This window comes from Microtus ochrogaster, unplaced genomic scaffold, assembly GCF_000317375.1.
Source record: "Microtus ochrogaster isolate Prairie Vole_2 unplaced genomic scaffold, MicOch1.0 UNK1, whole genome shotgun sequence".
Classification (NCBI taxonomy): domain Eukaryota; kingdom Metazoa; phylum Chordata; class Mammalia; order Rodentia; family Cricetidae; genus Microtus; species Microtus ochrogaster.
Genome location: NW_004949099.1, coordinates 11,435,338 through 11,459,549, shown reverse-complemented (window position 1 = coordinate 11,459,549; position 24,212 = coordinate 11,435,338). Strand labels below are relative to the sequence as shown.

At 42.0% G+C, this 24,212-nt stretch overlaps 1 protein-coding gene across 1 annotated transcript; it reads left to right on the top strand.

The window, feature by feature from the left end:
* The first annotated feature begins 18,638 nt into the window (after window positions 1-18,638).
* On the top strand, window positions 18,639-24,094 carry Lmod3 (leiomodin 3). Its single transcript, XM_005365308.2, has 3 exons — window positions 18,639-18,932; window positions 22,278-23,639; window positions 23,966-24,094. The coding sequence occupies exons 1-3, from the start codon at window positions 18,639-18,641 to the stop codon at window positions 24,092-24,094; spliced, it is 1,785 nt and encodes a 594-aa protein (XP_005365365.1).
* Window positions 24,095-24,212: the final 118 nt, after the last annotated feature.

The following is a 24,212-nucleotide window of genomic DNA, read 5'->3' as shown; positions in this document are numbered from 1 at the left end:
CATCCAATGAGTCTATCATATACATCTTATACTTCTTCCCAGCCACTTAAGCAATGCATCTTTCACATATGTGGTTATGTTTTGCATATACTAAACCTTGAAAATGTAGAATGAACAGATCTGGCCCTGGTCTGTATAAAGCTTCTTGGTTCTTGGAATATTGAGAAATCGTTCAATGTAAAGAATATAACAACCATGTACATTTTACTAATAGTTACCACTTATCTATTCGAATTTCACCTCTCTTTTAGTCAATGAAAGTGTGGGGAGCATATTTAAAAAAATAAAAACTACCATTCAAAAAAACATTGGCATATTCTCTCCAGTAGCCTTCCCAGCCCTTTTGTATTATCATTGTGGTTAGGCTGTAAGGAGGAAACAATTAGGAGTCACAGCAAATTCTTAGTTAACATCATACATAAAACACGAGCATGCACAAGAATCCCCAGCAGCTGAAAGAAGTGACAGTATGGGAGAAAATAACAGAATCGCGAAACAGAACTAGCATCCGATGAAATGGAGTTAATTAGAAAGTTCCTTGCACCTATGACGCAGTACATGAAATCGTGCTCCATTACAAGTAGCACAGGCTGTTGATAGATCATAAATAAAACACTGATTCAGGGGAAGAGCAGATGGGCTTCCTGAAGGGCTGATAATGAAGTTGGAAAAACAGGACACAGACAACGGGGTCCTGTCCAAAAGCAAGGAGGTCAGGGCAGACACAGGAACAAATTAGAATCCCTGACCTTGAAACACTACAGGTTGAGGAGCAGAGATGCATTTGAATAGCACTCCATCTTCTAAGCACTTGCACAGACATTCTCAGCAACGTCATCTAAGTCTGTGACCCTTTGTTGACTCCCCAGATGGGAAAGTGCAATTGAAGCGTTAGAGTCACCCAGAAGAATGTAGTTTATTGGGGTGTTTGTTAGGGAGGTTGTTTCGTTGTTGTGATAGACAGAATGAGACTGGTGCTCATAGGCTCATATGTTTGAATACTTGATCCCCAGGTGGTGAAAATGATCTGAAAGATTAGGAGGTATGGCCTTGTTAGAGGAAGTGTGTCTCTGGCGGCAGACTTGAAGTTTCAAAAGACTTATGCCATTCTCAGTATGATGTCTCTGCCCTGCTTCCGGACCCAAATATGAGCTCTTAACTCATATTTCTGCTGCCATGCCTTTGTAACGTGAGGGCCTGCTTGTTGGGGTTTCTGTCCTGCCCAGTTCCCACAGCCGGTAAGTCCCAAAGATGCTCAACTTGCTAGACCTGGATGGAGGTGGGGGTTCCTTGGATTTCCCACAGGACAGGGAACCCTGATTGCTTTTCGGGCTGGGGAGGGACTTAATTGGGGGAGGGGGAGGGAAATGGGAGATGGTGGCGGGGAAGAGACAGAAATCTTTAATAAATAAATAAATTTGAAAAAAAAAAGAAAATCACACAGAAGTCTATATATGTTATAAACTGATTGGCCCATTATCTCAGGCTTTGTATTAGCTCTTATAACTTATATTAACCCATTATTTTTATTTGTTAGCCACATGGCTCAGTACCCTTTTCAGTGGGGCAGGCCACATCCTGCTTCTTCAGTGGATGGGCCAGGACTGGGGAGGAATGGGCTTCCTCTTTTCCAGAATTCTCCTGTTCTCCTTCACCAGCCTCTACTTTCTGTCTGGTTGTCCCGCCTATACTTCCTGCCTGGCTATTGGCCAATCAGCGTTTATTTAAAACATAATTGACAGATTGTCTCACACTATGCCTTTGCTCTGTCATCGTGGACTCTAACACTCTGAAACCATGAGCCCAATTAAATGCTTTCTCTTTTAAGTTTCTTTAGTCATGGTGTTTTTGTTTTTTGAGTTTTTTTTTTCTTTTTCTTTGAATGAGGGTCTTGCTAAGCTACTGAAGTAATCCTTTGTCCTCAGCTTCCCAAGTGAAATGAGACGATGACTGTGATATGACATCAGCCCCTGCTGAGAACATAGCCTATGAAATACCCCCACCCATTTCCTTTTTTTTTTTCAGACCTATTTAATGTGTATTGATTGGTATCTTGCCTGCATATATATCTGCGTACCACATACATGCCTGGTACCCACTGAGGCCAGAAGAGAGCATCACACTGCCTGGAACTGGAGTTACAGATGGTTGTGAGCTACCGTGTGAGTGCTGGGAACCACACCAGGGTCCTTCACTGGAGCAACCAATGGTCTTAACCACTGAGTCATCTCTCCCTTCGGTCCAAAGAGACTGGCTTTAGACTTTCAATATTGACTGATTTTTCTGCTACCCATTGAGTGCCTCTGCTTTGTATTAGCCGACAAAAACTAAGCAGACATCTGACTGGATCACCACCCTGGCAACCACCAAGTAGATGTCCAAATGGACTACCATCCTAGCATCTGTGAGTAGGTAGAAAACAGAAAAAAAAAAATGAGATGGAAATGAGCGACTCTAGGCAATCTGAAGAAAATGTGATTTTTATCATTCAACTGAGCTTTTCACCATAGTACTACAAACATATTAAAATATTTAAATACCATGGCAAAGTGTCAGTTTGAACTTGAATTGGAAGGAAAACATTAGGTGTTAATTTTGTTTGCTTTTGAGATGAGGTCTCACTATGTAGCCCTGGCTGATCTGAAGCTTGAAGAGCTCAACCTGCCTCTGCCTCCCAAGTGCTGGGGGTGCAGGTGCTAGCATCACCATTATTGTACTTGGGTATGACTTTATCATCTTATTAGCTACCGCTGATGTCTTCAACCGCTTAATATGCCATAAAACCTTTTCTTCTGCAAAGAATCGATAATGTGACTGTAGCTTAGCACACGTGCAGAACACATGACATTGAATAAGAGTTTTCAGCCCAACACACACACACAAAGCAACATTAGGACACCAGATTTTTACAACCAGAAAAATGATTGATTATGTATGGTCAGCAGACAAGGAGGCCGGCTCTCCAAGCTCATATCTGCTCCCCCGAAGTTGGCATCAGGGAATTAATAGCAAGAAGACAGAGAGCCACTCCTGATGTCTGAAGGACACAAGGGGAGTTTGGCACTCTTTCATGCAGGTAGTGAACCTCTGTGTATGTCACGTGCTTCTTCTATGTGGAGGACTTGGATATTGTAGCTTCTAACATTATCAGCTGGATGAGCAGGCTTCCTTTGTGCGTGTTCATTTCTTGGACCTTTGAAGCTTTTTCCTGAAAGATATCCTAAACCCTTTGTTATATAATAGCATAATTTAACAGTTGTCTTTCTTTTATTGTCTCCCTCTCGTTCCCCTAACAACAGCACCCACCCCCATATCCTCAAGCACCATCCTTTGCCCCACTGGGGAGAAGCATTTATGAGCAGACAGCCATATACCCATTCACCAAAATTTGAATTAAAAATTGTACGTTTTAAGCATGTGTCCCGGCTTTTGTGTGTGTGACAGTCAGGGTCTGGTATAGCCCATGCTGGCGTTGAACTCACAGTGTAACCAGGGATGACCTTGAACTTTGGATCCTCCTGTTCCCACTTCCTGTGCTAGGATTACAGGCAAATACTGGGTGCTGGGATTCAGCTCACCGCTTCCTGCATGCCACGCAAGCATCTACCAATTGAACTACCTCCTCTGCCCAAGGGCGCTACAAAGCACAGGTCACTCTGAGTCCTTCTAAGCCCTTTGGAATGGCTTCCAGTTACAGTTAGAATAAATGTCCAACAAGGTTTTGCACTACTATCTGCTTTCTACCCTGTCCCCTCCAGCTCTGTTTATTATCCCCCTCACCCTCCTCCATGATTTTTCCCCAATCCCTACTCACACACCTGGGAAGAGCAGCAAGATATGTAAAAGAGGGATATGAATGGTTATCACAGGAAACTACTAATTATTCCAGCAATCCACGGATCTTCCATAAATAGACTGCTAGTACCATTCATTTGTTCATAATTTACTTATTCAACTCTTTTGAGCTTTTCCTTCTCTGTCCTAGGGATAACACAGTGAACAAGGCAGCCACTGTCTCTGAGTTAATGTACCTTGCAGTTTGAGGGAGCGTGGCAGAATCCACCGGAGATAAAAAGGCAGATCTCAAAAAGGCATTGCTAAATTTGACAAAAGGCAGAGCTACCAGCTAAGTGGCTCTCTGAAGGCGCAGAAGGGAACAGGCTCATGTGTGTGCATGAACCTGGAATATACTTTAAAAATTGCGCTGTCCAGTCACTGGAGTGTACGTTTCATACATGAGTTTATGGAATAGTCCTGTATATTCATAAAAACCCATTTCTACACAAGCGCTTTCCCTCAGAATCATAGAACTCATTCCCAGTCATCTAAAAACGTTAAATTATGAAAGACTTTCTTTTTTCCTTTGGTTAACAATTGATACAGTTTGGAAAGCAAGACCCTGACAAATTTGGAAGAACAGGCCTGAAATGAAGCGCTGGGGAGGCTGGGGTAGGAGGATCTCTGCAGGTCTGAAACCAGCACAGTAGCCATTTCATGGGCAGTTGGAGCTACATCCTGAGATACTACCTCAGAAAACAAAAAGGAAAGGAAAAGGAAGAAGAGGAGAAGAGAAAATCCTTTGACTTCCAGATGACACCATGGGAGGACTGAGAAAGGGTGATTAACTATATCATCAAAAGTTGGATCGTCCCCAACAAAGACAGTCATAGATTCTGCACAGTGAAAATGAACCGCATCTTCAAAGGAAAGGACTGGAAAAAATCTTAAAAGAAAAAAGTCGAGGTTGGTGATTTAGCTCAGTGGTAGGCAAGTGCTAGGCCCTGGGTTTGGTCTTCAGATCCTGAAAAGAAAAAAAAAGGATGGAAGGAAGGAAGGAAGGAAGGAAGGAAGGAAGGAAGGAAGGAAGGAAGGAAGGGGGGGAGAGACAGAGAGAGACAGAGACAGAGAGAGAGACAGAGAGAGAGAGAGAAGAAAGAAAAAAGAAAGAAAGAAAGAAAGAAAGGAAGGAAGAAAGAAAGAAAGAAAGAAAGAAAGAAAGAAAGAAAGAAAGAAAGAAAATCTCAAATAGCCTTTAAAAGGGAGCCTGGAGGAATCCTAGTGTACACTGAGGGAGATCATCTGGGAATTTGTTAGTTTATGTTTTTTCCTGTTCACATATTTCATCTTTTGTTTTTTAATAATGAATATGCATGGCTATACTTAAAACAAAGTTATCTTAAAGACAAAGAGCAAACAGGCTTGTTTCTAGTGATCATATTTTTCAGTCACATCTTTGGAAAGGACCAAAAGAAAGGCCTGTGGTACTTAGGCCTTAGGTACTTTGATAAAATTCTCAAGACACCGCACACAGTTCCTGGTTGCTCTTCTGAGGTTTCTGGTTACTCTGGCCTTTTCTCCAATGTCACTATTGCTTCTTGAGTAACGACCTGTGCGATCTAAATTCTCCTTGCATTTCAATTAACTGAAGTGCTCATAGCTTGTATAGGTATACACATAGTCTGCTTTTTTTTAACCTTCATATTTTATTTAAAACTTCACTGACATATTGGTATGTATTTTGCACTGAGCAAAATACCCATGTCTTAAGCTCCCTCACAGATCAGTTTTGGCAAATGCATTCATTTAAGCAACCAACACCCCAACTGAGATACTGCAGTCTACCCAGAACTTTCCTGCTGCCTGCTTTCCTGTCAATCCCACCCCCTGTAAACAGGTACTCTTGGTTCAATCTCTGCAGGTGACCTTGCACTTGGCCCTCATATAAACAGAATCCTTCTACATGTGCTCTTCCTGTCTGGCTTTTTCCATTCAACGTGATGCTCTTGGAATATGGAGGTGTTGCTGTGAACATTGGACAAGTTTGCATTATTGAACAGTCTTCCTTCATATTCCTAGAGAAAAACGTCTTTATGCATATTTCTGTTGATGGACTTCAAAATACGAAACAAAGCAAGGTTTATGAATCCCAGGCTGGTCTCAAATATCAGATGTAGACAAGGAAGACCTTGAACTTGGGATCCTCCTGTTTCTCTCTTCCAAGGGATTGACCCTCAAGGCTTTGGCAGTCTATCAAACACTATACCAAAAAAAGCTACATCCGTAGCCCTTTTGCTGGAGACTCTGGAATAAGAATTCTGACACCAATCAGAATGGAAGGGAAGAGATGTCACTGGTGGACAATAGCCAGGACAGTCCCTGAAAGGCTTCCATGCCATATCCAATTTGTATTCTCATTTTATATTCTAAAACTACTAGGTGGGGCAGGCAAGGAAGTGAGACTTCACAGGAGGGTCCTTGGCAGTCAGCTGGTTGTTAAGGGCAATGGCCCATTGTCTCAGCAATTCCTCAAGGTCATTCTGTTTCAACTAGCCAGTGAGGTCTGGCAAATAGAAAGCACAAGCAGTACTTCGTGTAAACCATTAAATAAATCAACACACTATTATCTAATAGTTGGTCTTTGCTACCTTATTCTACTCTACCCGATTTGGACGTCATACAATGAATTGTTTTCTTTTGTTAAAGAAAAAAGTGCTTTTCCCCCTCAAGCCATTTTCCTAATTCCTGTATTTTTAATGAGTTTTTCTTTTGTGACATGATCCAGAAAAAAGAAGTTCACATGATAAACACAGGTAGACAGAACGTTATGCAGCAGACATTAATGAATAGCAAATCTACGCATTTGCCAGCCTGCTTGCTTGCTTTTTTTTTCTTAGATAGGCCCCACTATGTGTAGTGGTTAGAAAGAAATGGCCTCCAAAGGAAGTGGCACTATTAGGCGTGGCTTTGTTGAAGTAGGGGTGTCCTTCAAGGAGGGAGTGATCTTCTTTGATCAAACTACACTCAATGTGGCAAACAGTTCACTTCCTATTGCCTGTGGATCAAGATGTAAAACTCTCAGCTCCTTCTCCATGTTTCCCACCATGATGATAATGGACTAACCCTCTGACACTGTAAGCCAGCCCCTGTTAAGTGTTTCCTTTCTAAGAGTTGCTGTGGTCACGTTTACATGTTTACATGTCTGTTTACAGCAATAGAAACCCTAACTAAGACACTATGAGATGAACTGATCTGGGACTCACATAGACCAGGCTAGCCTCAAACTCACAGAGAACCACTTGCTTCTGCCTGCTGAGTACCGGGATTACTGGGTACTGCCACATACCAGTTTCTTTTTTCTTTTTTTGTTGTTTTGTTTTTCGAGACAAGGTTTCTCTGTGGTTTTGGAGCCTGTCCTGGAACTAGCTCTTGTAGACCAAGCTGGTCTCGAACTCACAGAGATCCGCCTGCCTCTGCCTCCCAAGTGCTGGAATTAAAGGCATGTGCTACCACCGCCCGGCACCAGTTTCTTCAAATACGTTTTATTCCACTGTATGTGTATATGGTGTATGTGTGTATAGGTGTATGTATGTGTATATGTATTCTTTCTCTGAGACAGGGTTTCTTTAGGTAGCCTTGGCTGTAATGGAACTCACTATGTAGACCAGGCAGGTTGACCTTAAACTCACAGACAGCCACTCAAATGACTCCAATATTTTTAATTTAAAAATTTAGTCAGGGGACAACTTTTCAGACCAGTGAGTGGGTGCCATCCCAGGGCGGGGCAGAACGTACGGGAAAGGAGCACTGAGCCCCTTCAGCTCCTGCTGCAGGGGCTTCTTGGTTCCACACATCCCTGCCTTCCCCAAGCCTGCCCAATTGTCTGTGAGGTCCTTGGCCCAGGAACAGTGCCTACTCCTGCACTGAGGCTATCCGCCCAGAGGGGAGTCCTTTCCCTGTGCTGAGGACAACCATACAGACCAGTCCCTGGCCCAGGAACAGTTCCTGCTCCTGCACTGAGGAAATCGACCCAGAGTCAGTCACAGCATAGATTGGACCAAGACGCCAAGACTCTCCTGGCTGCATTTGAAGGAAGAGATGGGCAGGCGTCAATGCAAGAATTCCTCCAACAACCTGAAAGGCAACATGACAACACCAGATTCCAGGGATTATGCAACAAGAAGATTTGAACACCCTATACCAGAAGAATTAGAAGAAATTGACTTTAAACGTAACATTATGAAAATAATAGAGGACCTTAAACAGGATGCGAAAAAGTGCTGTAAAGAAATGGAGAAGACAAACAAAAAGGTAGAAGAAATGAATAAATCTCTCAAAGATACCCAAGAAAACCAAGATAAAGCAATCAAACAAGAAATGGAAACAGTTCAAGACTTGAAAAATGAAATGGAGGTAATGAAGAAAACACAAACCAAGGGAAGGCTGGATATGGAAAATCTGGGTAAATGAACAGGAACTACAGAGACAAGCATAACCAACAGAATACAAGAGATAAAAGAAAGAATCTCAGACACAGAAGATACTATAAAGGAAATAAACTCACTGATTAAAGGAAATAACAAATCCAACAAATTCTTAACACAAAACATCCAGGAAATCTGGGACACTGTGAAAAGACCAAACCTAAGAATAATAGGGGTAGAAGAAGGAGAAGAATTACAGCTCAAAAACACAGAAAATATATTCAACAAAATTATAGAAGACTTTCCCAACCTAAAGAAGGATATTCCTATGAAGGTACAAGAAGCATACAGAACACCGAATAGACTGGATAAAAAAAAAAGCATCCCCTCGCCATATTATAATCAAAACACAAAACATACAGAATAAAGAACAAGAGCTGCAAAGGAAAAAAGTCAAGTAACATAAAGGGAAACCTATCAGAATTACACTTGACATCCCCATGAAAGCCAGAAAGTCTTGGAAGGTGTGCTGCAGACACGAAGAGACCATGGATGCAAGCCCAGAGTACTATATCCAGCAAAGCTTGCATTCACCATCAATGAAGAAAACAAGATATTCCAGGACAAAAACAGATTTAAACAATGCATAGCCACAAACCCAGCCTTACAGAAAATACTAGAAGGAAAACCACAAACCAAGGAAGCCAACAACACCCATAATAACACAAGCATCTAAAATCCCTCCACCAGCACAACTCAAAGAAGGGAAGCACAAAAACACTACCACCAGGAAAAAATAACTGGAGTTAGCAACCACTGGTCATTAGTATCACTTAACATCAATGGACTCAATTCACCTATAAAAGGGCACAGGTTAAGAGAATGGATACGAAAGCAGGATCTAACATTCTGCTGTTTACAAGAAACACACTTCAACCTCAAAGACAGACACTACCTCAGAGTAAAGGGTTGGGAAAAGGTTTTCCAATCAAATGGACCAAGAAACAAGCAGGTGTGGCTATACTAATATCTAACAAAATTAATTTCAAACTAAAATCAATCAGAAGAGATGGAGAAGGACACTTTATTCTCATAACAGGAACAATTCATCGGGAGGAATATAAATATAATATAAAAGCACCCACATATGTAAAAGAAACATTGCTAGAACTTAAAGCATACATCAAATCCCACACTCTAATAGTAGGAGATTTCAACACTCCTTTCTCACCAATGGACAGGTCAACCAGACAGAAACTTAACAGAGAAATAAGAGAACTAACAGATGTAATGAACCAAATGGACTTAACAGACATCTATAGAACATTCCACCCAAACAGAAAAGAATATACCTTCTTCTCAGCATCTCATGGAACCTTCTCAAAAAACTGATCACATAATTGGTAACAAAGCAAACAAAGAAATTGTAGTAAACACCTGTGTACTATCAGATCACCATGGAATAAAGTTGGAATTCAACAACAATTTTACCCCCCAGAAAGCCTGCAAACTCATGGAAACTAAACAGTCAACTACTGAACCACCCCTGGGTCAAGGAAGAAATAAATTCAAGTCTTCCTTGAATTCAATGAAAATAAAGACACAACATACCTAAACCTATGGGACACTACGAAAGCAGTGCTAAGAAGATAGTTCATAGCACTAAGTGCCCACATAAAGAAAACAGCGAAAGCACACATTAGAGACTTAACAGCATACCTAAAAGCTCTAGAAAAAAAGGAAGCAGACTCACCCCAGGAGGAGTAGAAGACTGGAAATAATCAAATTGAGAGCTGAAATCAACAAAATAGAAACACAGAAAACAATCCAATATAAGAAAATCTGTCAATGTAACCCACCATATAAACAAACTGAAAAGAAAAAAAGCACAGGATCATCTCATTAGATGCTGAAAAAGCCTTTGACAAAATGTAACATTTCTTCATGATAAAGGTCTTGGAGAGAGCAGGAATACAAGGAGCATACCAAAACATACTAAAGGCAATATAGAGCAAGCCAACAGCCAACATCAAACTAAATGGAGAGAAACTCAAGGCAATCCCAATGAAATCAGGACGAGGTTGTCCACTCTCTCCATATCTATTTAATATAGTACTTGAGGATCTAGCTAGAGCAATAAGACAACAAAAGGAGATCATGGGGATACAAATCAGAAAAGAAGAAGTCAAACTCTCACAATGTGTTGATGATATGATAGTTTACATAAGTGACCCAAAAATTCTAGCAAGGAACTTCTAAAACTCATAAACACTTTCAGTAATGATGCAGGATATGAGATTAATTCAAAAAATCCGTAGCCCTCCTTTATACACATGATAAATGGGCTGAGAAAAAAATCAGAGAAATATCACCCTTCACAATAGCCACAAATAACATAAAATATCTCAGAGTAACTCTAACCAAACAAGTGGAAGATCTGTATGACAAGGACTTTTTATCTTTGAAGAAAGAAATTGAAGAAGACATCAGAAAATGGAAAGATCTCCCATGCTCTTGGGTAGGTAGAATTAATATAGTAAAATTGGCAATCTTACCAAAAAGCAATCTACAGGTTCAATGCCATGCTCATCAAAATCCCATCAAAATTTTTCACTATAGATGGGACAACCAGACAGGAAGTAGAGGCAGGTCAATGAGACCAGGAGTATTCTGGGAAGAGGGAAGCATGCTCTGCAGTCCTGTCCAGGTACAGAAGAAGGAAGATGTGACCTGCCCAGCTGAAAAAGGTACCGAGCCACATGGCTAACATATACTAGAATAATGGGCTAATATAAGTTGGAAGAGTTAATAAGAAGCCTGAGCTAATGGGCCAATCAGTTTATAACTAATGTAGACCTCTGTGTGATTTTCTTTGGGACTTAATGAATGCGGGAACAGGGCAGGACAGAAACCCCTGACAATATTTCACAGACCTCGAAAGAACAATACTCAACTTCATATGAAAAAATAAGAAACCCAGGATAGCCAAAACAATGCTGTTCAATAAAGGAACTTTTGGAAGCATCACAATCCCTGACTTCAAACTCTACTACAGAGATACAGTACTGAAAAAAGACTGGTATTGGCATAAAAACAGACAGGAGGACTGATGAAGACCTGGATATCAATCCACAGATATATGAAAACCTGATTTTTTACAAGGAAACAAAAAAATATAAAATGGAAAAAAGAAAGCATATTCAACAAATGGTGCTGGCATAACTGGATATCAACATGCAGAAGAATGAAAATAGATCCATATCTATCACCATGCACAAAACTCAAGTCCAAATGTATCAAAGACCTCAACATAAAACCAACCACACTGAACCTCATAGAAGAGAAAGTGAAAAATACACTTGAACGAATTGGCACAGGAGACTACTTCTTAAATTTAACCCCAATAGCACAGTCACTGATAGAAACAATTAATAAATGGGACCTCCTGAAACTGAGAAGCTTTTGTAAACCAGAGGACATACACAAAATGACAGCCTACAGAATGGGAAAAGATCTTCACCAATCCCACATCAGACAGAGAACTGATCTCCAAAATATACATAAAAGTCAAGAAATTGGTTATCAAAAGAACAAATAATCCAATAAGAAATGGGGTACAGACCTAAACAGAACTCTCAACAGAGGCTGAAAGATACTTAAGGAAATGTTCAACATCCTTAGCCATCAGAGAAATGCAAATCAAAACAACTCTGAGATTCCATCTTACACCTGTAAGAATGGCCAAGATCAAAAACACTGATGACAACTTATGCTGGAGAGGGTGTGGGGTAAAGGGAACACTCCTCCACTGCTGGTGGGAATGCAAAGTGGTACAGCTGCTTTAGATATCAGTATGGTGATTTCTTAGAAAATTAGGAAACAACCTACCTCCAGATCCAGCTATACCACTTTTGGGTATATACCCAAAGGATGCTCAATCATACCACAAGAACATGTGCTCAACTAAGTTCATAGCAGTATTATTTGTCATAGACAGAGCCTGGAAACAACCTAATACCCCTCGACCAAAGAATGGATAAGGAAAATGTGTTATATTTACACAATGGACTACTACACAGCAGAAAAAAATCTTGAAATTTGCAGCCAAACGAATGGATCTAGAAAACATCATATTGAGTGAGGTAACCCAGAGCCAGAAAGACAAGTATAATATGTACTCACTCATAAGTGGCTTTTAGACATAAAGCAAAGAGCAACCAGCCTACAATTCATAATCCCAGAGAACCTAGACAACAAAGAGTAACCTAAGAGAGACATGCATGGATCTAATCTATGTGAGAAATAGAAAAAGACAAGATCTCCTGAGTAAATTGGGAGTACGAGATCAAAACAAAAATAAAAACACCCCAAGGTGGATGGTATCTGAGGAATGACGGCAGACGTTTACGTCTGTCCTCAGTACATGTGGGCACACACATGCTCAGGCACACATGTAATAGCAGAGTTGCCAGTTTGGTGCTGGGTAATTTCAGCACTGAATACTAAACACGTTTGAACTGGACAAATGATAAGCAACAGAAGACTAGGAGTCATGACTTCTGACACATACCTATAATCCCAGCACTCTAATGACTGAAGCAGGAGGATTACAAACTAGAGGGCAATACAGGCTACATAATGAGATTCCCTCCCCCATTTTTTCCCTCCAGTCCAATACCCAATATTTGTGTCAGTTCTGACAAATGTCTATGGTTCTTTCAAGGTTGTGTGGGGGACACATATAAAAAGCCCCTGTCACGTCCTTCATAGTGGTAAGTACTTGATACGTTTAACCGAATAGCAAGATCAGTAGCAGCCACAGCAGCAGGACCTTTTCCAATAATAGTGACAACGGTATTGACAGAAACAGAAGCCGTGCAGTCATAGCTACAGCAGAGATCACAATGGCTGGGCTGCGCAGTCAGTCTATATTAGCTGCCTTAATAGGATTGCCATAGCACCCTCATTCACCTTTGAAATAAAACTAAATCAATTTAATAAAAATCAATTTAATACAAGCCTTTTAATTTTCTATTTATTTTTTTTTCTATATGTATGAGCGTTTTGCCTGTCTGTCTGGATGTGTATGATGTGCATAGCTGGTGAAAGAGACAGTCGGGATAGGCCATGAGATTCCCCTGGAACTGGAATATGAATGGTTGTAAAGCCACCATGCAGGGGCCAAGAATGAAGCCTGGGTCCTCTGCAAAAGCAATAAATTCTCTTTATCATTGAGCCATCCCTCCAACTCCCAACTTAATTTTTAAAAAGTTAACTTGTTTATGAAACAATTAAGGTAAAAAGATGAGTGTGCCCCCTTGTAACTGAGTTGGATTTAGTGAAGGAAAGGCAGACTGGGTGTTGGGTCTTAGAGAAACGTTTGCTTCGTCTATTTCTGAGCCCATTCTGAGGAATTGCACCATGAGTCAGGGACATCTGAGCAGAGATCCAGGCACTTGTATGACATTGATGAACTCTTCAGGGAACGTGTAGCCAGTGGGCAGAGCCTTGGAGATCCAAACAGAATTGCACAAGGGAATAACATGCCACAAATAGGCTAGAACTGATTTATTTACTACTGCTTGGAAGCCATTCGAAAGTTGTGTCCATTTTTAACCAGGGGATGTAACTGAAGCAAGAGATGGTTTATTTGCCATCCTCCCAACCAGGATCAGTGCAGAATGAAAAAGTTAAAAAAGTAAACAGACCCAAGAAAGATGTGTGGCATTCTCTGACCGTCTGCACTTCTTATATGTGACTAAGACTCATACATCTTTGTGCATGTATTACATATGTGTTTTAAAGAGAATAACATGGGAAAGCTTCCCTATTTCCACTTTTGAACAGTATTTGTTAGATACTGGGCACACCTAATGGCTAATGTTCATAAGTTACTGTGCATTGTATCATTTAGGTTTTTCCCAAATGTCTTACAAAGTATGGTGTGTGTGTGTGTGTGTGTGTGTGTGTGTGTGTGTGTGTGTGTAACTTTTTGACATTGAGACCCTATGTTGTCATGTATAGTTTATACTTGGGAACTGCATAATTGAGTTAGGAAAAAAAATCACAGAAAGATGCTGTGGAATATTAGTTAAAGATGTGTTACATCTGTTTATGCTGTGGAACATTTGTTTAATGATGCAAAGATATAATGCATTTTTTATGTTACATTTGTTTAACTCTGTAAAGCTGTGTTACTTTGCCTGTCTAAAACACCTGGTTGGCCTAAGAAAGAGCTGAATGGCCAATAACTAGGCAGGAGCAAGGCTAGGTGGAACTGGCCGACAGAGAAAATAGGGAGATAATCTGGGAAGAGAAGATTGACAGAGTGAGAAAAGAAAGAGAGGAGGATTCCAGGGGTCAGCCACTCAGCTACACAGCACATCATGGAGTAAGAAGTAAAGAAAGGTATATAGAACAGAGAAAGAGAAAAACCCAGAGGCAAAAGGAAGACAGGATAATTGTTAAGAAAAGCTGACTAGAAATTAGTCAAGCTAAGGCTAGACATTAAGAAAGAATAAGCCTCCGTGTATTATTCTGGGAAGTGGATGGCAGGTCCCTCCCAAAGAGTAAAGAGTACAAGCAACCAGCAACAGAAAGCTTCACAATGTTTTAGGGAATTCTACCTTCTGTATTGGCCTCCTTTCATTCCTATCCTGTGGGTAGGTAGACAATGGGGCTGCCAATTAGGGACAGGATGGACCAGTGACGGGCAACGACAGCTCTGTGGGGCAGGTGCCCAGTTCTAGACAAGGGTGTGAGAGAAATGCATTTGGGAAAGAGATGACATCAATAAATGATGGAGACATAAATAAATAAATAAATAAATAAATAAATAAATAAATAAATAAATAAATAAATAAATAAAGGTTGCTCCACCCAGAAGGCCTGGGGGTGGAGGGGGGGCAGGAGCTCCAAACTATGACACAGCAAAGGGCTCTGCCAATCCTGGAATTCTCAAGTTGGCTGGCATTGGATCAGATAGTGTGTTGCCGGGATTAATTGATATCACACAGGAATAGAGCAGCAGGGTCCAGATCGTGAAGGATCCTGGGACTACAGAAGTCACTATGGAAACTTGAGCAGGAGAGTAACAGGGGACTCTTCCAAGCTACAAGCCTCCCCCACCCGGCCACACATGTGATGGGGAATCTGTCAGTCAACGATCTTGCCTGGCCCCGTCTTCCTCCCTGCCCCCAAATTCTCCGTACCTAAATTGTCAGTCATGTGAGGCTGTGGTAACTTTCTAGATTCTAGGACCTGGAACATTCCAAGATTTTACTTGCCAGAAAAACGGTGCGCATATCATGCCCGCTGCTCTCACGGGTCTGCGCTCGTGCTCGTCTCTCGTACTTCCCTCCCGGGCAGAGTCATTCTCCAGTGCAGTTCTCTAACGTACGGCATCCATCTTCCTTAGCATTTGCTGTAACCAGAAATGATGGTTACCAGAACATGACTTTCTCTGTCTTGATCACGCCCACATTCCTAGGTACCTAACATCGTACAGGGCGCAAAGCAGGCCCTCAGCACACACCTTGACATTCGAGCCTGGCCTGTCACACCCAGGGTAGTGTCCGACATTTCTGGTTAGCATTAAAGTCTGAGAGATGAGCACAGCCCAGAGAAAAGCAGTGGGCACCGCATGTGCAAAGTCTTGGAGGCAGGTAAAATCTTGGAATGTTCTGGATTTGCCCGTTAGAATCACCAGAGAATGTTCAAAAAGGCATGGATCCTAAGACCCAACTTTCAGAATGCAGATTCAGGAGCTTCTAGGAGGGAGCTGGTTCCATTCATGGCTTCCACTAGACCTGATCCAGAGTCAGCTGATCTGTTGGGTCACGCAGGTGACATCCCTACAGGGAGTTACTTGCTTTGGCCCTCGTGTTGGGTCCTGATGTGGGAAGCTGCAAAGGTGGCCACAGTAAAGACATCATGAAGAGCGAACACGGCTAACTCATCCGAGGGTCAAAGAAGGCTAATTAGACCCACACAACCGTCTCCTAGCAGGCGGGTCAGGTGCCCGGGGAAGCAGCCGGCAGAGATTTACCCACTTCCTGCCCCTGGAAGATGATGTCAGAGAAATCAGGGCTCCTTGCAGCAACCCTCAATCAGCTTGATCATCGGAGGCGTTTGGACATGTAGGAACAAGTGGCATTCATCAATGAGAATCTGGAAGAATTCAGATCATTTTTCTTGGGAGGATTTCTTATTTACATTTCAAAGCTAGTCCTATACAGGCAATGCTATCTAACAGGCTCTTGGCTGCTTTCTGTACAACTGTCAAAAATTTTAAAGCCTCTTTTGTTCATGGCTGTTAATAAAATGATTTCTCTCGTGGAAGAGTTTTTTAAATGTTCTGTTTTTTTTTTTTAAAAAACCTTGTTTTGTTTTTTCTTAATTGTTTCTGTGGCTGTCCCTGAAATATGACAGATTGTGCTGTTTGACAATAATTACTCGGGGGAAAAAGCACATACATGTTCAGAGGCAATTATTTTTAAATGCTTTGTTTATTGATTTGTTAACTCTGGATGTAGAACTCTGGAGCATGGAGGAATATGTGTATTGTATACATAAACACACATGTATGTATGTATGAACACTACACATATGAGGAATAGTAACATATGTATATAATTTACCCATGCCATAAAAATATTGCAAAAACACTAAGGGGATCACTCAGGCATTCACATGAAAATTATTTAGCTTCTCCATATTGTTTGATCCTGCGGTTTGATTTCTTAGAATTTATCCAATTACCCTAAGCAAATAAACTTGGACATATACAAATATGGAGCTAGTAAGATGTTTGTTGAAGAACTGTTTGTACTTGTAAGAAATGAAAACATGCCAGGCGGTGGTGGCGCACGCCTGTAATCCCAGCACTCAGGAGGCAGAGGCAGGCGGATCTCTGTGAGTTCAAGGCCAGCCTGGTCTACAAGAGCTAGTTCCAGGACAGGCTCCAAAGCTACAGAGAAACCCTGTCTCAAAGGGAAAAAAAAAGAAATGAAAAGAGTTTATATATGTAACAATTAAGGGTGGGTTACACAAACTATGAAATTTGTCAACTATAGTTCCTGACAGGGAGATCTTAAAAATTATGTGGTTCTAGAATATATAACCGCCTCAAAAGTAACCTGATTTTATCAACTAGAAAACACAGAGAGCAGACTGGATGTGGTGATGAATGCCTGTAATCAGGACACTTGGGTGCTGGAGGCCAGGAGACAGCTGCAAGTTCAAGGACAGCCATCCCACGTAGTGAGTTCTAAAGCTACTTTAGATCAGAAACAAACAATAAACCAAAGGACACAGAGCTAGGATACAGCCAGGGCAGATTGCTGACTTCCGTGGCCAAATCCCTGTGTTTCATGTCCAAACTGCCAAAAATACCATGAAGGTGATACAGTAGTATGGAGTTCCTATTTCTAAAGAAATGACTGAACTAAGCCAGAGTATTTACTGCAGTTGCTCTCAACAAGGAAATCAGGTGAAAAATTCATTTTCTCTCTAGCTCTGTAACATAAACGTATATTTGTAATTTGAAAAAAAAAAACTATTGCTCTCATTTACAAAAAAAAAATATTTTCACAGTTTTCCCCCAGCACTTTAATGGTCTGATTAAAAAAAATTCTCTGCAGATTCATCTTAATTTATTTAGCTTTGATGGATGCTTACCAAGGACATAAATGGCTTAAAATGCTCAGCTCCTGCCTTACATGGAAATTCAGGGGCCTGTTATCCCCATCTGTCAGGTCACAGGATCTAGATGCAGATAAGGGCAGTTCGCACAGTTTCGCTTACACGGGGGTGAATACCAGAGCAAGAGCTGAGCTCTTCTTCTCTTCAGGGCTGCAGCTTTCAGAGCCTACTGAGAAGAGGTGAAGCTCTGGAGCTCACCTTCCACCTTCAAGGGACCTTTTTTTATACCAGGAGAAACTGCATTTGCTGGCTGGATTTCCATTCTGATGTGTTGTGATCTGGTTAGATAAGGCGCAGCAGGCTCCCCCTGAAGCCCGAGAGCATGTAGGTGTGGGCTGCACGGAGTTGGACCCTGCCATGGGGAGGGCATTAGAAAAGAATGCGGTTTCCCCCTGCACAGATTCTGTGGACTGGCTCCTCCCGTCAGGCAGCTGTTCGGAAATGTCAGGTGGATTTGTACGGCTGACTCAAGTTGCCGAAAAGGGAGTTGTGTAGTAGCTCCACAACTTGACTCTGCCCAGAAAACCTTGCTTAATATAGATCCCACATGAGCTAAGCCGTAGTTACTCCCAACAGCCCAACAAACACCATTGAGGGAGAACCGACCTCAAGGGTGGTTTGACCTGGGTTTTTTGTTGACTGGAAGATACTGACACGTACTGATTATTTTTTTTTAATCATCTTAGATGATTTCTTCTTTTCTGGTGATCTAGAAACAAATAGCGAAAGTAAAGGATGTCGGAGCACAGCAGAAATTCAGACCAAGAAGACGCCCTCAGTGAGGAGCTTAACGAGGATGAGCTCTTGGCCAACCTGTCCCCTGAAGAGCTGAAGGAGCTGCAGTCGGAGATGGAAGTCATGGCCCCTGATCCCCACCTTCCTGTGGGGATGATCCAAAAAGATCAGACCAACAAAGCGCCTACAGGAAACTTTGACCATAAGTCTCTCGTCGATTACATGTATTTGCAAAAGGCATCTAGACGCATGGTGGAAGATGAACGCGTTCCTGTCAGTTTTGTGCAGTCTGAGGTAACCAGGGATCTATGTGGGACACAGAGGGCTACCGGGTCTGGGCTGGCAGGGTCTGTTTTGCAATTGTGATTTCTCAAGAGCACAGTATGTGGTTGTTTTAGATTTGGCCACATCTAAATTAAATCGTAATATTAATCCTATCCCGGCTGTAACTTTCTGAACAATGGTATAATTGCAAGGCGGAAAGGTGATGGCTTCACATCAGTGTCTCTTCCAACAGTGACACTGGGGTCTCTATGTGGAGTCCGTGGTCTGTGGCCATGATACATAATGCTTTAACTCACAATTCAGAAGAAGCTGTACTGACTTTTTGGCTTCTCCCTTTGAGAATCTCATCAAAACTTCTGCCCCCCTCCCCTCCCAACTCCATCCTACTTCTTCACATACAATATTTTACATATAATGTCAAAGACTCCCCAGTTCTGAGGAAATCTGGCCATGTACACTAAACCAAACCCACAACTGAGAATGTGGGCACTCTGTGCACTGGGCATCAAACATGACACCTGGAAATAGATGGCTAATAGCAGTTTTCAAGAGAGTTCTTTCTTGAGACATAATCTCTACAAACTAATTACATGTAAAGCACAATTAATGTTGTTAATTACATTTTGTTATTAGTTGTGGCAGGTGCCTTTACCTGCTGAACCATCGTGACAGCTCTGAAGCACAAATTTTAATGTTGCACTTAAAAATGACTGAGAAAAAAAGAAGACAAATTTCCAAAGTACAGTTTCTTCAGCCCCGCCTGCTAGATACAGGTGAATCTTATCACCCTGTTGTCACGCAGGTGTGATGGAAGGGAGTAGCGGACATAAACACAATCTGAACTCCAGGATGTAAATATCTGGCTTGGTCAGGCTAGAGCTTACCGTGTCATTTGCAGACTTCTTTCAAGTGCAGGTCCGTGGGTTCCAAGACAATCGCTCCTGAATACCCATTTTAGGAGAGCTGCAGGACCAGGGTTTTTGTTTCTTCCCTGGTGTACATTAAACAGTTTGGTGATTGGGCTCCCCCTGCTGGGACAGATGGGGAATGTGATGGTGCAGGTCTTAGGAGGAAGTTAAGTCAACTCGTGCAATGCATCATCATCACTAAGTTCTTGCTCAGACTACTGAGTGTCACACTTCTCCAAGCTTTTAGAGTTACACTTGGCAAAACAACACAGGTGGATCCAAAGTGTAGTCACCGATGCACGAGAATCTAGTAAACACTGACCTGAAAGACTGCCGCTTCCCCTCCCAGACACAGCAAAGAGCTGTAAATCTGGCCCTAACCCTGTTGCATTTTAAGACTGGCTCTTCCTTCAAGGTGGTTTGCTTCAGAGACGAGTGAGACTAGAAAATGATGGTGTTTTCCTCAGAGCCAGGATCCAAACCAAGGTTTTAAAAACACACTCTAGCTTATCAGACTACTCCCATTTCCCGGCATAATCTCAGGAAATGCAAAGTGCGAGTCCACAAAAGCAGTGGATACTTTAGGAAGGCTACTTAACTGTAGGGTATAGGGAAATTGCTTCTGAACACAGCACTGCTGACTGCGAACCCTCCCGCTCAACAACACATAAACACGTTGACACACAGACTTTACAGTTTGTATCATCAAGCTCCCAAATATGATTTAACACCATATTTTAAAAATAAAGACTCTGAAAACAAAATTAACTAGGTCTGATTAATGCACTTGGCTTTGTGTATCCTCAGGGACTGTATCCTTGAATTCAAATAATTGTTTACTGAAAACACTAAAAAAAAAAGTTTTTTGTTTGTTTGTTTGCTGTTTTGTTTTGCCATGTGGACTGGATATTTATATATAGATTTTTTTTTCTTTTCATTTTTTTCAACAATACAGTATCCCTGTTTATATTATTGGTGTAGTAGGTATTAGGTGGTCTAGAGACAATGTAAAATACTGCTTGCATGGGAAGAGGGGTGTATAGGATATATATATGTGTGTATGTTTGTCTATACCTATATATGTACGTATATTTCTCATAACACATGCACATGCGCGCACACACACAAGTGTGTGTGCACCCATAAATTTTGGTGTTCCAAGAATCAATTCCCAAAGAACCTCAGAGACAAGTATGTCTGGAAGGAGATAAGGACATCCCCAACTGTGTGTCTACAAAAGTCCATCCCTATTTAGTTGTATTTGCTTATTAGAGGGTCTTCTGTATCAGAAAGACAAGGCAAACTTAAAACATAAGACCATATAGCACTAACACTGGGAAACCAACAGACCCTTCTTCTTCAGTTGTACCAAGTGTCACCTTTCTGACTCAGAAAAAAAAAAAAAACCAAGCAAACAAACAACAGGAATTTGGTAATAATTCCAGAAATTTTTTTCATAAGCATATATACATTTTGTGTATATATAAATGGAATAGTATTATACACAAGGTTTATTAACTTGAGCTTTTTCGTTTACAATGTTTTTTATTTAAGTTTTAGTTTGGTTTGTTTTTGAGATAAGGTCTCTCTATGTAGGCTTGGCTAGTCAGGAACTCACTATCTAGACCAGGCTGTCCCAGAACCCAGAGATCTGACTGCCTCTGCCTTCTGAGTGTTGAAATTAAAGGTGTGTGCTACCATACCATTTAAGTTTTTACAAAATCTTTTATGTATATATGTGTGCGGGGGTGGGGAAACAACCTCAGGTGCCAGTCCTCAGCATTCACCTTGTTTTAAGTCCAGGGTCTCTACTTACCACTGCCTACGCCAGACCAGCTGGCCCATGAGCCTCCGGAGATTCTCATGTCTCTTATCTCCCGTCTTTCATCTTACTTTATGTGGATGCTGGGGATTTGAACTCAGGTCCTTAGATACTCAGGTTTGTGTAGCAAGTATGTTATCCACCGAATCATTTCCCCAGCCCTAGAAATGTTCGTATTTTGTTTTGTTTTGTTTTGAGACAGGATTTCTGATAGGGTCTCTTTGTGTAACCTTGGCTGTTCTGGAATTAGCTCTGTAGACCAGGCAAGTCTCAAACACACAGAAACCCTCCTGCCTCTGCCTCCCAAATGCTGGCATGAAAGACATGCACCACCACAGCCTGGCTAAAAATGTGTTTTGAAGATTTGTTTTCATTTTTAATTGTCTGTGTCCACCCACACTTTTGAGGAGCATGTTTGTGTGAAATTAGTGTCAGTGTTTTTGCATACAGTGCCTGACGAGGCCAGAAGAGGGCGTAAAATCTCTAGAGCTGAAGTTACAAGCAGCTGTAAGTAACCAGACACAGATAAGTTTAGGGGAGCAAACTTGGGTCCTCTGGAAGAGCAGCAAATACTCTTAACTGCTGAGCCCTATGTATTCTAACTGTCATATACCTATCTTTTAGGAAAGCACTCAAAACCAGCGTGAAGTAAGAGGCATTAAAACTATGCCCCAATTTTTAAAAGAAAAGCTCAACAGTGAAATAGTTGCAAATAAAAGGGGATCCAACGGGAGCAACAATATACAAGAAACAGAAGATGATGAAGAAGATGAAGAGGATGGTGAGGAAGATGAAGAGGATGATGAGGAAGATGAAGAGGATGAAGATGAAAAAGTCAAAAGAGAAAAAAACGAAGCACAGGAACAAATCCAAAATAGTCCCAGCACCTGCCAGCAGCTGGCTACGAAAACACTGGAAGAGCAAAAAGACAGAGCAGAGACCAAAGAAAAAACCGAGAAGAAAATAGCCAAATTAGACCCAAAGAAGTTAGCTCTAGACACCAGTTTTCTGAAGGTAAGTGCAAGACCTTCAGGGAACCAGACAGACCTGGACGGAAGCTTGAGACGAGTAAGACAGAACGACCCTGACATGAAGGAGCTCAACCTGAACAACATTGAGAATATCCCTAAGGAAATGTTACTGGACTTTGTCAATGCAATGAAGAAGAATAAACACATCAAAAGCTTTAGTTTGGCCAACGTCGGTGCAGACGAGAGTGTAGCATTCGCCTTGGCCAACATGCTGCGTGAAAACAGGAGCATCACCACGCTTAATATCGAGTCCAACTTCATCACAGGGAAGGGCATCGTGGCCATCATGAGGTGCCTCCAGTTTAATGAGACTCTAACCGAACTTCGTTTTCACAACCAGAGGCACATGCTGGGCCACCATGCCGAAATGGAAATCTCAAGGCTTTTGAAGGCCAACAACACCCTGCTGAAGATGGGCTACCATTTCGAGCTTCCAGGTCCCAGGATGGTGGTAACAAATCTGCTTACCAGGAACCAGGATAAACGGAGGCAGAAAAGACAAGAGGAGCAGCAACAGCAGCAACTTAGAGAGCAGAGAAAGCTGATAGCTATGCTGGAGAATGGGTTGGGGCTGCCCCCTGGGATGTGGGAGAGGTTGGGGGGACCCATGCCCGATCCCAGAATGCAGGAGTTCTTCCAGCCTTCATCCGGACGACCTCTCACTGCTCAGGAAGTCGCCTTTGGTGGAAGAAACGAAATGATGAAGAACCCACCCCAACCTTCGCAGAGCAAGACCGACCCTGACTCCTTTAAGGTGGTGAAGCTGAAGAGAATTCAGCGCAAATCTCGAATGCCGCCGGAAGCAGGAGAGGCACAGGAGAAAACCAACCTCAAAGATGTCATCAAAACGCTCAAGCCGGTGCCGAGAAATAGGCCACCCCCGCTGGTGGAAATCACTCCCAGAGACCAGCTCTTGAATGACATCCGACATAGCAACGTCGCCTACCTAAAACCGGTAAGTAGGGCTATTTCCCAGTTACCCTCCTAGCTCAGACTCATTTGAACCTGCTTGGTAGCTGAGGGTGTCACCCACCATGGCTGACTCATGTAGTCATGCTAGGCAAGTGCACTACCAGAGGAGCTATATCCCCAGGCCTGCTAGTTTAACACAGCCGGATCCTGATTGTTGGTAAGCAGAGGCGCAGCCCCAATAGAGTTAAATTATGGCTTACTCTCAAGGGCAGACCCGGATATACCCTGTGGTGATAATGCTTGCAGCTAAGGTTTGTTGAGCACCTGTATAAGCTATCTGAGTCACGGACGTAATCATCCAAATTCTAGAAGGTTGGCACAGATACTCACCCTCTTCCTGTGCAGGAGACACTGATGCTTCGGGGAGTTAATAACATGTCTAGCAGATACCACCGGGAAGTGATGGCACTGATGTTAAAACTCATCTTGAGGTGTTAAGCTTTTATTTATATGCTATTTTGAATCCTTGATATGCATATGTAAAAATCAGACCATTCTAGGCACATGGAGCTGAGAATTAGAGACCCCAGGAGCCTTCTTGAAGGAACAAATGAGA